Below are 15,521 nucleotides of genomic sequence, written 5' to 3' on the forward strand. Positions count from 1 at the left end.
CTGGGACTGGAAGGAGATTCCACATACGAGCAACATTCATTACACACAGCACACACGTTACTCAGGATTACGTTACTGTGTTGTGGAATATTTCATTATTTAAACTTAAATTGCATAAACATATTATTTATGACTTGTTGCTGGGAATAAAAGAGAGAAAAAGGGAGAAAAAGACATCGTGCGCCTGATGGTAAGCGACACGTTTACGCTTAACAGTTGCATTGCAGTGCAACTCAAAGTTGAAACCGCAAAGATATGAGGGACCCTCTCACAGCGCCCTGTTTATATCAAATATTCGTATTTTAATACTTCTGTCGTTATTATTACGTAGCTTGTACTACCTTGGACTTTAACGTTATTAATTTACCGTATAGTTTTAAGTTCATCGTGTTAATGACATTTAATTATCTACGAGAATAAAGTATCTTTGAAAATTGGAAATGGTACTGTTTTACAATTATTTTTAAGCAAACCTATGTTTCGGGCCCTTCACAGGTTCCATGAACACGGCTGACTAAGACATCAACCAGTTGTGTCTAATATTAAATGCAAACCACCCAATATACTTACAATGCATAGTCATTTTTTAAATGGTAATCCAATTAGCTGAAATCATATTCACAGTGTTATCAAGGAGGCGCTATATAGTTTCTTCTTAACATATATTAAGGAGGAATAAAGTTACATGATTTGACACTCGATAATATTATCGAGTACCGTAGAGTTTATCATGAATTTCTCGGGAATGTAACTTTATGGGACAAATCTTGTTCATATGTTACTGCGGGTTATAAATCATTATCCAGCCAACGCTGAATACAAAATGTGTTTGAACCAAACAACATATTTGATCGAAGGAACTTCTAAGTGTTGTATTAATAATTATAACAAACTAATGGAGTAATTTCACCAAAAATAATTTAATATCATAATAGTAAAATATCGTGATATTCAATGAAACACTTAATTACAGTACTCTAGTCAGGGCTGGTAGCTAGCTGTAAAGGTGCCTAACTGGGTGATGAGATACTTTCATAGATTTTTCATTATGTCGTTAAAAACCAGATAGAAAGATCCGACAAGCAAGCACATAGAAAAATTCGTGAGGTCTGTGAGGAGGATTAAAAAAATATTTCGGTCATTTATCTATATAGGCCTATATATATATTAACGATGTAGGCCTCTTCCATATCTCTCCATTTACGTCGCTCCCGTGCCACATGCATCTCGCGGTCCGCGAAAATTTTAACGTCATTCACCCAACAAAGTGGCGAACAACCTCTGCCGCACGTGTTGGCCCATGGTCGCCACTACGTGATCCGCCTTGTCCACCGATTTGGATTCATCCTAGCTATGTGTCCTGCCCATTTCCATTTCATCGTCTCAATTTTGTGTACAACTTTTGATTAGATTAGTAACAGAACACTTAAAATAGGGTGGGTGGGTGAGTGTTACAAATAATTATTCTTTTTTTATACATTAATATGCATTCAGGTCCTGTGCTCATGAAAAGAACCCTGAATCCTGCAGGCAATGGCATTTCGAAGGCTGTAATCGCTGCCACTAATTCTGCGCATCAGGCCGCTGCCGCTCTTTTTCGCATAACAGCTTCAAAATCATCACTAATTGTTAGCGAACTCGTAGGGCGCTGAGAGCTTTTTGAGTGTCATTGACCTATAGGCTGCATGTATAAAATGACTGACAGTAGCTTTGAATAATCTAATTTTATTTATTTTTATTCTATTTTATTGGATGTATAAAACAGTTTACATTCAGTGGATCATGTTGAGGTACAATTTATAGTCTTAATCTAGAATGTCGATCTAATACTTGTATAAACAGCGTTATTATGCGAAGTGTAAACTTATTTGAATAAGGATTACAAAAAAAGAGGGAAAAGTGAGATTACAACTTAAAACTAACGCGACTAAAGAACATAGATATTAATTTGGCAATACTAATGCGAAGACTAGTTGAGGAGATTGGTACGAATTCGACAAAGATTGTTGTCGAAAACATCAATGTGACCTAAAGATTCTGATATTAATAAATGATTGTAGGTAATTTTAACGTTATCATTACAACTCGCCAACTTACGGGCCATGCCCTCCACTCTCTTTCTAAGTAGAAGTCTAAAATGTATTTTAAGGACTCGGAGAGCTATTGCCTTACTTACTTAATTTCAGTGACTCTTTGTAGAGCTTTGCCACATAGTGTACCATCGTGGACCGTATTATAAGCATTTACTATCCTACATTATTTAAAGTTATCACTTACATTATCATGTAACTGGTTTCCAGTTTGGCCTATCAAATACAATAATTGCAGCAACAATTTGAAGTATCTCATGAATAATGTTGCGATTAATTTAAAGTACTGTAATGCTAACATTACTGCTTGGCGGCAGAAATAGGTAAGGGGGCAGTACTATATAATAAATAAATAAATAAATAAACTTGATTAAAGTGTATTTTACCTCAATGAAATTTCATTAATAGGATACTTATTAAACAGATAGAACGTTTGACAGGTACATACGATTTAAAAATAGTAGTGTTCTATTTAGTTAGTTAGTTGTTCTATTCTATTATTTTACCATAAATAATTAGTATTTTTTTCCAAAACACCTTCCATGCACAGATTTGAACATACATTATAGTTTTATTATGTTTTTTATTTTTTATGAAATATAAGCGCGCATTTGACATTTTGAATGCGATGATGAGGTCAACGATGGAGCATGTACACCTATATTCATTTATTTCGCAAATCAACAGAATTACATACAATGCTTATACTAGAGGTTACATTCTGCATTGTTCTTATGTGTATTCCAGTTACAGATAAGCTCATTACTCAACCAATGGTGAGAAAGTTATAAAGACTACAATTATTTAAAATTTTTGAACATAATAATTGAAATACATTTATGAAAATTAAATCAAATTGAAATAAATAATAAAATTAAAAATGAAATATAATAACATTAACTGCAATAATATTTCATTGTTTCTTATTGCAAAACTGTAAACCAATCAATATATGTAGTTAGTTATAAAAAAATATAAATCCAAACAATCAATTAATTACTTTTCATGGGCATGAAATTCAAGGATTCGATTGGGATGAATTCATTACTTTACGACGAAAGTGGAAGGGTGTGTCATGACGGATATCCATGTCACTACTTTTTTTACACAGGACATTGCAATAGTTGCATATTCTAGTGATTGGTGAATTAGAATCTATATTTGTGCGACAAATTTGTGGAGCAAAAACTCTATGAATTGGCTGCCGTGGCAGCTGGTGAGCTGTCAAAATTTCGCTACAAATAACATAGCATAACGCACACACTCAACATAGCCCCGCACTAGAGAAAACCTGTGTCGCGAGTGCCATGGACACACACATAGACAACCACAAATTACACCCAAACTCACGAGAGAACTTTCTAACTTTCTCCTGGCCCGGGAATCGAATCTAATGGCAAGGACTTGTAGAAATATGTTTTTTTTTTATTTCCAGAGTTCTGGAATACGACCCTTAGACTTGCTTATATTCTGTTTCTTTTCAATTTATTACAGTACAATTCAATCCCAAGTATTGAAATTGAAGTGTTGAAATGAAAATTTGAAAAAAAGAAGTTTAGATTTGGGTGAGTTCTGAATTTACGTCACATACGTTTTCTTCTTTGTGTTATAATTTTATGTAGTTAACGAAATTATTTTAGTTCATCGACATATATAACGAAATAATTCAATAAAACAAAATTAGTGTCATCGTTGTCAATTTAATGTCAATAATAGTAATAACAAATTATACCAACGAATTAATATTATATAAATACTTAATATACATATGACGAATCGCGAGGTTTTAGATTATGCGGGTTGGGGACATCACACGTTTTCCGAGGGTTGTGAACCTTCTTCAACGTGCAGGTTCCATTACGATGTTTTCCTTCACCGGAAAGCTCATGATAAATTTCGCACATAAATTTCAAGAAAGTCAGAGATGTGAGCCCGGATTCGAACCCACGACCCTCTGCTTGAGAGGCAGCAGGACAAACCATTAGGCTACCACGGCTTTATCCGTATGAACAACTTTACCTACTGGATCTATTGTAAAAAATGTAATCACAGAAATTATTTCAGAATAGCAAATGCACGTATTCGTACTACCCATCCCAATAGGAAAAATTCCTACATCTTTGGGTGTAATGGAGTAGATAATTGCGTGAACTGTTGCTATTATTGAATTATCCTCCACAGCGCTCGCATATTGAATCAACGAACCTTGTTGAAATTAAAATCTCGACTAAAAAAAAAAACTAAGACTTTTGTGTTAAGAATATTTATTTAGCAGTTTCAAATTGTTTGAAGAAAGTTATTCACATTGTGGTCTATTATGACATAACAAAAAATGTTACTTGAATGAGGTCTTTAGTTGAGGGTCTCGGGAAGGGTGATGGCTGGGTTTACGGGGAAGACAGGGGTAGGAGGAATGATAACAGGTTCAACCACAACGGGGAAGATGGGAGTAGGGGGCACGATTACAGGTTCAGGGACAACGGGTCCGGGGAAGACAGGTTGAACGATAACAGGTTCAACCACAACAGGGAAGATGGGAGTAGGGGGCAAGACAACAGGCTCAGGCACTGGTCCAATGGGGAAGATGGGAGTAGGGGGGTTTACAACAGGCCCAACAGGGTCAACGACGGGAGATACTGGGGGCTGTACAGCTCCAGCAGGAGCGTTGATGTTTAGGATGACTTGCACGAGGGGAGAGCTTGCGGGGGTTGGGATCACGCCAGGTTGGACTATAGCGGGGCCAACAGTGATGGGTTCATAGACACCAGGCTCAACAATAGCGGGGCCGACCACGATGGGCTCATAGACATCAGGCTCGACAATAGCAGGGCCGACAACGATGGGCTCGTATACATCAGGTTCAATAATAGCAGGGCCGACAACGATGGGCTCGAAAACGTCTGGTTTAACTATAGCGGGGCCAACAGCAATGGGCTCGTATATGTCAGGGATGACGGGAGCCGGGCCAGCTGGTCCAGGGATGACGTGTCTTGCCGGGCCGGCGACGGCGACGGCTACGACGGTGGCAGCGAGCAGGAAGAATTTCATTTTTCCTGTGGAACATAGAAACTTATGCTTTAGTTATCGCTAGATTAGGATATTAATAATAATGAGACACGACATATGGTTTAAAAAATACTTAATTTGTTAGAACTAATGATTATTAACGTTTGACTCACTGAGCGTACTAAATTATGGTTATCGAAGAAATTACGTGAAGAAGCTATCCTTATGTTATAGACATTTAAGCTTAGTTCATTTTATTGAGTGCTTTGATAAGATTTGAGTAAAGTTATAATATATTTATGGTTACAAAATTGAGCAAATTTTCTAGTCCTTACCAGTTGTTTGCAAAGCTTTAAACCAGACTATACTTACAGAAAAAACTACTTAGCTTTTATAGTGAAAATTTATCTTCGATAAACAAATTATCAATGCATGCCTTAGTACCATCAAATTTTATGATGTGATACAATACGTAATTTTTTTTGTACTATAAATTTCAGACATACTATGTACATAACACTGAAACTTTTGTTTTAATTTTAACGCTCAAAGGTCTTTCTTGCAATTTTCTAACCGCCACATCATACAGTTTGTTGTAAGGCCTTGTAGCAGTAGTATGAGCAGGTTTAGAAGGGTAAGGGTGGGTGCTAGTGTAATTACAGGCACATGGGACTTGTGTCTCAGGGTGACTGGGTCAGTGTCGGTACCCTCAGATCTTCGCAATTTGAAGCTCTGAGTGGGTACTGCGTCATTTGGTTTAATAAAAAAAAAACACTGAAATCTTTTGTCGTAATAGGTAGTTTTAGTAGCAGGAGATTTAGTAGTTAGCTCCTCGTGAAAGAGGTCATTCACTCTAACCGCTCGACTCTCAGGATGCATTTTTCTTTATGTCTGATGTACTCCACTATCTCTTCAGATTTCGTGGACTAATGCAGTCGTGACAGGTGCAGCAGCGACGTCGGCATGGCCGAACGCAGCAGGAAGTTCGGTCCTGTCGCTGGTGTGCCACACTGATTACAGCTGTTGGGCTTACTCTTCCTCTCCACCTTTGTCTCATGGTGTCAGGCGCAGTGGCAGTGCCCCTCAGATCTTTGCGATTAAAAGCTCTGATTGGCACTGGCACTGTCATGGATAGGCGTATCGCTTACCACCAGGCGCCCGACTTCGTTTGATACAAAAAAAGGCATTTATGTAATTTACACGAGCTTCAACTCAAGTTGTGAAGGGCTTAACGTCAGCAAAAATGCCGAATGTAGTGTCACCAATCAGAAGAACGATGATATCTCAATTATTTTGTTTGCCAAACAAATAAATTCACTTTTCTTTGTAAAGAATTTGGCATCTAAAAATCTTGTATGGATTTCATTACTAATATAGTAATCGAAAATACACAACCTTAACCTAATTCTTGAAATAGATTAGACCGATGATTCCAGAAGTGGTCTACATCGACCCTCAGGGTGTGTTCCCATCACGATAGTCGTGTAGTTTAATTAAAGTATCGTAGCTTGCAATTTAAATGAAGTTGTTCACATGTACCTTGTATAGGACGATTATCTGTCGTTCACGACTTTCTTGACTTTACGGTTTTTCGCTGGCTCTAATTCTAGAAAACCTCAAAATACAAATCTCTTTTTAACCACCTTCAAAAAAGGAGGAGGTTAGTATTTTTTTTTTAGTATTACTCGGCATTTGTGAACTGATTTTGATGATTCTTTTGTTTTGTTGAAAAGAGGGTACCTCAGTATTGGTCTCATATAAATTTGAAGGAAATATTCCACCTCTAAGGGTGGGAAGCTAGGGGATGAATCCGGTTTCGTGCACTTTCTGGTAACCTTGGCAAAAGATGTAATTCCACAAACTTTTGAGATCTTTTTTTTCATTTGCACTCCCACATCTGTTCTAAGCTCTTTTGATTTGGTAATTTTAACGCTATCGTCAAAATGGTTAAGTTGTACCTTTACCCATAGATTCTCGTTCACATTTGCTCTATAAATTTCTTTATTCTTCGATAATCCAATCTGTTCAATAATATCCCTCATAGTTGTTATTAATTCCCATATTATTCGGAATTTCATCTCTTTGTTCGACGTATTAGAGAGATTAGAGATGTCATAACGTTTATCATAGAAGATACCTAAACGAAAATGTCATTAAGGGTTATCAAAATAAATTATTTGCTATCGTATCACGTCATAATTTAATTTATGATGGCAATCGATTCGGACGTGAAACTTAACAGAAGTCTTACAACTTTATTATTGATAAATTTTGATATATTTATAGCAGGCATTTAATTCAATGATAATCGTTAATAAACTAAAAAGTATACTAGTAAAACAATAAAACTTCTTAACAATAGTTTATTATTGCGGTATTGATTATTAACAATGTTTACGTTTCTTGAATATTTGAAAAGAACTTATTTTAAAAGATTACAATTGACCGTCGGATATTTTTTATAGGGGAATCGGCATTTGAACTTCTTTAAAGTGTTGACAACGCTTCGGCAGGTGCACTTTCTTTAGACTAATATTGATAATAAGTCAAAATTAACACGCTTTTCACTGAGGATACAGAAATATTCCGGGCCTTCCACGAATAAACTGATATATGAATTATATTGTATTAGGAAATTGAACTATTTTATTGGGATCTAAATTGCGTATATTTGTTTTTTCAACCAACGTTTCGGAACCTTTACAGGTCCCATTGTGGCTGACTGAGATGGTAAAGTCATTAACCATTGTCATTTAGAACTAAACAATTCTTATGATAGAGCCATTCGATCAGTATACTAAAATTAGTTATTTTCACATATGGCGGGTTCGATTCCCGGTTCGGACAGGCGATTGTTTAAAAACCTTTGAATGCGGTTGCTATTGTTTTTAATTTACAAATATAGTCTCCTTTTAGCAAAACTTTTTATTTACGTTATTTATGGTACTTTCGACTGACACGCCTAAATTTTAATGCGATATTTTTGGTATAATGGGTTCACATGTAGGTGGATACCTCCGATGAACCCAACGCCAAGTTTATTTTTTGGTCATTTTCTATTATTTTTGTAAATAGCCATATTTATTTCCTAATAGTATGCTCCCCGACTTTTGTGAAAAAAAATAAAGAAACAAAAAAGAAAATTCGATGAAAAACAAAAAGTTTTCATTCGAGATATCGATGCATAGGGCGCACTATAAGTTTTCGGAACTGGCCACTTACATAAACAATATTTAAAAAGTAATTACAACATTTCAAAACGGAACTCTTTGGCTGTAGAATACAGTTTGTTTTATCTGACTGTCACTTGTTTTTACATTGTGGCGTGTCTACATCACTGCTACTACACCACCGAAAATTTTCACGAGTTAAATCGTGAAAATTTTCGTAGTATGATTTTCAACCACTTTAAGTATAATTTAACAGCTCAGCGTAGCTTCACTCGGCTTCAAACTGCTTTTGGCGATGAAGCACCATGCAAAACGACTATTTATAGTTGGTTTGCAGAATTCAAACGCGGTCGTGAGAATCTCAGTGACGAATTTCGTGATGGTCGCCCGTCCTCAGTTGTGAACAACAAAAACATCGATGCTGTGCGCCGTATGATCAAAACAGACAGGCATGTGATATACCATGAGATTCGGGCATCTTTAGGTATAGGCATGAGTCAAATACAGTTAATACTACACAAACATTTGGGTGTGAAAAAGTTGTGCTTTCGGTGGATCCCACACAATTTGACTGAAGCTCAAAAAACGGATCGCGTCACTTGGTGCAATGCCATTCTTACCTGATTTAACGAAGGGGTGTCAAATTTGGTGTGGGACATAGTAACAGGTGACGAAACATTGATTTATAGTTACGATCCCAAAACAAAACAGCAATCGAGCGTATAAGACTTTCGAGATGAGCCGAAACCAACCAAAGTGGCGCGCGTGCAAAGTGCCTCTAAGCGAATGAATGCTTCTTTTTTTAATAAAACTGGACACGTGGCTACTGTTGCTTTACAGAATCATTGTACCGTGAATAGTGATTGGTACACAACCATTTGTTTGCCCGAAGTTATTGACAAACTCCGTAAAAATAACCGTAAACGCCGTCTTATCTTGCACCACGATAATTCCAATTCTCACACGGCCAGATAGACAAATGAATTTTTGAAGGTGAACAACGTTGACCTTTTGAGCCATCCCGCGTACAGTCCCAACCTGGCACCTTGTGACTTTTATTTGTTTCCAAAAATTAAGAACCAGTTACGCGGTCAACGATTTTCGTCACCTGAAGACGCTGTCGAAGAGTATGAAAAATATGTTTCAGAGAGTGTCACGGAGGAGTGGCACACATGTTTTCAAAATTGGTTCATTCGTATGAAAAAGTGCATTAACGCTAACGGAGAATATTTTGAGAAACAATAAATTCATTTCTGGCCATTTATAATATTTTTCTTATTCATTCCGGAAACTTATAGTGCGGCCCACGTATTATGTACATTTTGATGTACACGGGGCCTTAAGAGGTTATATATTTAGTTGAACCTTTTGACAGTGTCGAATGGTTATCGATTTATTATCGATGATAGACGAAGCTACATTTTGGCTAGAAGCAATCAAGATTCAGGATCAAAGACATTTTGACTGACGCCGTGAATGTCAAACTACAAGATACTCTTCATGGATTTCTAGCTTTGGTTGCCTGTCAAGACTACAGTTTAAAGTAGAAATTTGAGTTAAGCCTGTCTGTCGAGTAAATGAAGCATGGTGGTGTTCACAAAACTAATAACTCAGCCCAACATCTTTAAGCAAACTGTTTTGTGGAACGTGAAATATCATTACATCCCCGTTTTTCTTTAATAATTAAAAGATAACGTATAATAAATAGGTCGCTCTAAACGGTGATAACTCTGTACGGTAGGTACTAAAAGAAAGCATGCACCATCAAAATAATTTAATTTTATGAATGACAGCACGCGAGAGGTGTTGCAATGCAATTTAAAACAGAGCAGACCTACAAAGAACAGACCTAAAAAGTGTCAGATAGTACAATAAAAACTTAAAAGTTCATTTTCGGTATATTTAATATGTTTTGTAAAAAGTCATGGAACAAAAGGTCTATGATTGCGATTATAATATAGTCTTGCGAGGCCGTTAGTGCTTTTACAAATAACCCTTTATACTAATTGTGGCAGTTATAAAATAAAATATAGTCGTCCGAGGCGCTCTCTCGCATTACTCCTTGGACAACAGTGGTTAAATTCTCTTTGTTGGACAGCGGGAGCGAGCGTGCGTGTCGTGCGAGCCACATAAAAATAAGTTGTTTCAATTACGTTAAAGTACCTCGTACAAGTAAGAATACAAAGGCGTACAGGACGCCACATCAATTAACAATTTTTATCGATATTAGGAACAAAGGGCGTAAAAGCCAATCCACAAAGTATGCGCGAAATATAAACAACGTAGTTCGTAACTGTTTTATTTTTATTACTACGTTTACTTAAAAAAGTCATTTTTGAATAACAACATGTTGTTTAGACAGGTCGGAAGAGCATGAAAATTTAACCAAATTGCATTGTTGAAGAAAAAAATTGTCGTTTACGCCTTTTCTATCCAAAAGTATCGATTTTATGTTTTAGATTTAATTAATTTTTGTTTATGATAACAATAAATAATAGTATTATTTGGATGATTTTAAATTGTTGGCTCGGCTTAAATGGTAATACATTTATAATTCTTTCTATGAAACCTTTATCTTTTAGATAAGTATTAATGTAATTGCAGCGCTTTAGTTACTAAACACATGACGTGACAAATTATTATTTTATGTCACGTGTCATACTCAGTTGTAAACTGAGTTAACGACAATAAAATAGTAAAAACGTAAAAATGCTAAAAAAATAACAAAATTCACTGCCGACCTTTGACAACACAGATATATCAACACTAGCTCGGAATATAGCAACTTTTTTCTTGTATAAAATTTGTTTCGTACTATATGTGTGCTCTGTAACAATTAACAAAGACAAATAGCTTATTTATTATAAATGGCTTCCTGAAGGAATTCTGGGCAAAGGGTATCATGTACCGACGTTTCCGAGGCCGGGAACCCACATTGCGTTGCTCGTCGCAGTGAATGCGTTTAAATAAGTAACGTACTATTATTATTATTATGGACGTCAGTCTATATACGTCGTATGTATTTATGGATTTTTGTGACCTGAGTATAGAAAAGTCAATAGAAATATACATATCAAAGTAATATACGAAAACTGTGAACAATGCTATATCTAAAGTAATTGATTGGTTTGCTGTTAATAACCTACTTCTTAATGAGAAAAAAACAAATTGTGTGAAATTTACATTACCCAATGTTAGAGAGACGGTTACAAACATTGTAGTTAGAAATGAAAAATTGAATCTTGTGGATACACTTGTATTTCTAGGTATAACGTTAGATGCTAAATTGCAATGGGGTCCCCATATAAGTAAGTTATCAAAACGGCTCGGCTCTGCAGTGTACGCGATTAAAAAAATAAGGAAACTTTCAGACGTCGAAACCGCTAGATTGGTTTACTTCAGTTACTTTCACAGTCTAATGACATACGGCATTTTGCTTTGGGGTAATGCCGCCGATATCAATAGAATCTTTGTCCTGCAGAAACGTGCAGTTAGGGCAATTTACAATCTGGGCCCCAAAGTATCTTTGAGAGATAAGTTTAAGGAAATTAACATTCTTACACTAGCCTCACAGTACATTTATGAAAATGTAATTTATGTTAAAAGGAATAGTAATTTATTTATGAAAAATAGTGACAGACATAACATTAATACGAGGAATAGAAATAAACTAGCTTTTCTTGATAGTCGTCTTCACAAAGTCAAAAAATCATTTAAGGGGCAATGTATACGCTTCTATAACAAGATTCCGGTTGATATACAAAATTTGCCTTTCTCGAGGTTTAAAACTATAGTGAAACAAAAACTTTATACTAAAGGTTATTATACAACTTCTGCGTACTTGGATGACAAAAATCCGTGGTAGTAACCCGTTTAGCTCATGGAGGTAGTCTCGATCTCTGATGTTTCAAATAAAAATAAAAAAATATTGTAAATGCTATTTACAAAGAGCAACCCCTAGAGTTTCTTGCTCATTCTTCTCAGGGGAATCTGCCTTACGAATGAGCGGTAGAGTTTAACCAATGTGACGATTTCAAGTGTAATAATGCTTACCTATGAAATAAAGATTATTTTGAGTTTGAGTTTGAGTTTGAAACTCTACGGTTCACATAAGGCCAGACAGTATTTCCTTGCAAAGCACCTATAGAGCAAAACTTTAAATCTTTAGTAAAGGTTCTCTCTATATCCTTAATATTATACTTTATAATAATTTGTTAATAAGAAAAAACAATGCAAATATGGAATTATCGTGCGTGTCATGGAGAAAGCTGCGTATCTTTATATAGGGAACCAAAGATCTTATTTCCACCGATCCTGGAATACAGAGGTTGTCTAGTAGAGATTGTTATCAAGCAATAAGGCCGCCTGCTGTACCTGTCTTTTTTTGTTTTTTTTTATTATATATTATATATATATTGTATTTTTTTTGTACTCGTTCTTGTGTGCAACAAAGAGTATTTGTATTGTTTTACTTTATTTTATGCGGTTTGTGTATTTGTTAAACAAAACAGAAGTAACTTTAACAATGTTGTAAAAAAAACGAGAAGCCAAATACGGCTCAAACAACGCCATACTGTGGAATTTTAGAACAAGATAATGTTTGAGAGTTATTAAAGCTCCTAAAGTAATAAATTTTCTAATTATTCAAAATCATTTAAAATGCAATTGCATTATTGCTAGCTCTTTTTATTTGAGATACTTAAAGTACCACGATTTAATTCCGCCTTCTCCTTTCTGTCATCGGGTGACTAGGCGTAGGCGTAGATTCCACCCCTATGTTGTGGATATTTCAAAGATTCGCACCAAGCGTTGTGCTTCCACATTTATATGGCGAACGGCTATGGAGTGGAATTCCCTGCCTGCAGACTTGTTCCTTGAACCTTTTCAAGGCGAGAGTGAATAGGCATTATTTAGGTGTGCATGCTAGATCGTCGACCTCATCGTTACATTCTATCAGGTGAGATGGAGGTTAAATGCTAATAATTAACTTACATTTGAATAAAAAAATAAAAGTGTAGGTATGTAATTTTTAATTTCCATTCTTTGAATAAATTTTTTATTGCTATTCTATATTATATGACTGTAGTATACCTACATATATACTTAAAGAATAATAAAAATGTTAATAACTAATTTACGCTTCTGTCTATCGTCGGGGGTAGTGCAATTACCAGTAACTAGCATTGGAATATGAGTTTTCATTTCGGTAATTTAGTGCCCAAATCAAACACACATAACTGTCGAGGCAATCAAAGTAGGGTCGTTTACAGGAGTCTATCGTCGTCAGTCCGTAGACAACATAAATTAATACTTATTGTGCAAAAATCAAAGTCGTAGCCATTGAAATTACAAAGTAAAGTAAAATTTGGTTTAGTGCAGATACGCGCCTTTGACCAATACTACATACGTGGATTTGCACTATTCACGTGGAATTATGGTGACAGTGTTTCAAGAGAAGATTATTTGGGGCATTTTTAAAATTTTAAACCTCATTCACTATGACCCAAATTTTTTTAGTTTATGACTTATAGACATATTTCATTCTGACCGTTGACTTACAAATAAATGGACGACGGGTCTAATACAAAAACCACGAAAAAATGTCCCAAGTCAACCTATTTAAACGTAGTAACATGTAAAGGAATATGAAAAAGCTAAAACGTTGAATTTAAATTGTAATGTCATCGCAGTACTGTCTAATTTTGCTTGCTTCGCTGTCAGTCGAACAAACGAAGACTAAAGCGTGAATGACGCTCTGTATACGATTTTAACGCCCTATAAGTTCGGACACTTTTTAGCGCGGACCCGACGTCCATATAATTGTAAGTCAATGATTCTGACACGATTATAATGACAAATTACTGACTTGCGTAGGACGGCGCATTGATAAATAAGGATGTTAGATTAAACCAATTAAAATGTATAGTTTTTATTGTCTAGAATTAAATTTATCGATTATTACAATTAATCAAACAAAAACAGTAGTTAATTACTTGAAAAACTGATGGCTACTAGAACCGTGGACACATTGCTACGTAATTCATAAAAAATATGCTATGAATACGACGACATTGTAGGGTTAACAGCAATTTATTCTAAATTTGAATTTATAAAAGAAATTAAACACTGCAAGCATTGACTTACAATTATAAAATAACGTCAATGACTGCAAGTATTAATTTCGAACGTTAATGCAATTGTTAATGTTGAAAATAGTTTCTATATATCGTTCATTTCTATCAAGTAAAATTGTGTTTAAAAATACCTAGCAATCGTGTGTCAGCAAATCAAGTCAGATTGGCCGTGTTATTCGTAAACTGCCTTAAATATTTACTCCTTACGTATACGATGATGTTTGTTTAGCAGACGTAACAACTTGTTTATTTTGATTGGTTAAACATGCTTGTGATAGTTCAAATCAGCGGATACTGATGTTTTGACCTTAACATCAGCAGCTCAGAGACCTGCAGATCAACCGAACATCTGTAGGTGCTATAAATTGTATACTAAGCAATCTCCATAGGAAACTGGCAAAAAGGCTGTTAGTATTTGTTGAATCGGCAGCAGCGTCGCCAAGACATGTAAGCTATAGTTTAGGATACGATGGAACTGGCATATATGTTGTACAAAAGTTCCTAAATAAATAAAGACAAATAAAATCATCCGCAGTGGCTGGGTGGAAAAAAATAGTCAAAAATGTGCAGATCGTTATTGAATCTAAATAAGACAGCTTTTTAATGTTTACATTTTTTGACATTTATTAAAAAAAAGTGCTGATTAATTTTATTAATCAGTCTACTTTGTTTACTCATACTGGAATTTTCTCAGTGAGCTAAGCGGGCTTGCAGTTTTATCTATTTCTACCGCCAAGCAGTAATGTCAGCATTATTGTGTTCCGGTTTTGAGGGGTAAGGGTTGCTGGTGAAATTACAGGCACATCGGCGCAGTGGCAGTGCCCCTCAGATCTTTGCGATTTAAAGCTCCGAATGGCACTTCAACTGCTATGGAAAGGTGTGTCGGTTAACATCTTACGCACGACTTGTAGCACAGATATTAGGGACAGGCTTGTAGCTCACCATCAGGCGCACGACTTGTTCGTCTCATTACTTGATATTATACAAAAGTCTGTTTCTGGATGGTTTGTGCATTAATGTTGCGACGCAAATATAAGCAATGAATATCAGCCTCCGATGCGGATATTCTACATTATGCGGATTATTTGCGGACGCGGATGCTCATATTCGCAACAGCCCTA

At 35.7% G+C, this 15,521-nt stretch overlaps 1 protein-coding gene across 1 annotated transcript; it reads right to left on the bottom strand.

Moving 5' to 3' along the window:
* Positions 1-4,337: 4,337 nt before the first annotated feature.
* LOC113230737 (proline-rich extensin-like protein EPR1) lies at positions 4,338-5,143 on the bottom strand. The gene has a single exon (XM_026464811.1). It carries the CDS (start codon positions 5,136-5,138, stop codon positions 4,443-4,445), a length of 696 nt encoding a protein of 231 aa, XP_026320596.1. The 5' UTR covers positions 5,139-5,143; the 3' UTR covers positions 4,338-4,442.
* Between the last annotated feature and the right edge of the window lie 10,378 nt (positions 5,144-15,521).

This window comes from Hyposmocoma kahamanoa, unplaced genomic scaffold, assembly GCF_003589595.1.
Source record: "Hyposmocoma kahamanoa isolate Upper Pololo Valley unplaced genomic scaffold, ASM358959v1 64, whole genome shotgun sequence".
Lineage (NCBI taxonomy): Eukaryota > Metazoa > Arthropoda > Insecta > Lepidoptera > Cosmopterigidae > Hyposmocoma > Hyposmocoma kahamanoa.

What these genes read in the sequence shown, in the direction of transcription:
- LOC113230737 (XM_026464811.1), bottom strand. Translation starts at nt 5,138, where the DNA reads ATGAAATTCTTCCTGCTCGCTGCCACCGTCGTAGCCGTCGCCGTCGCC.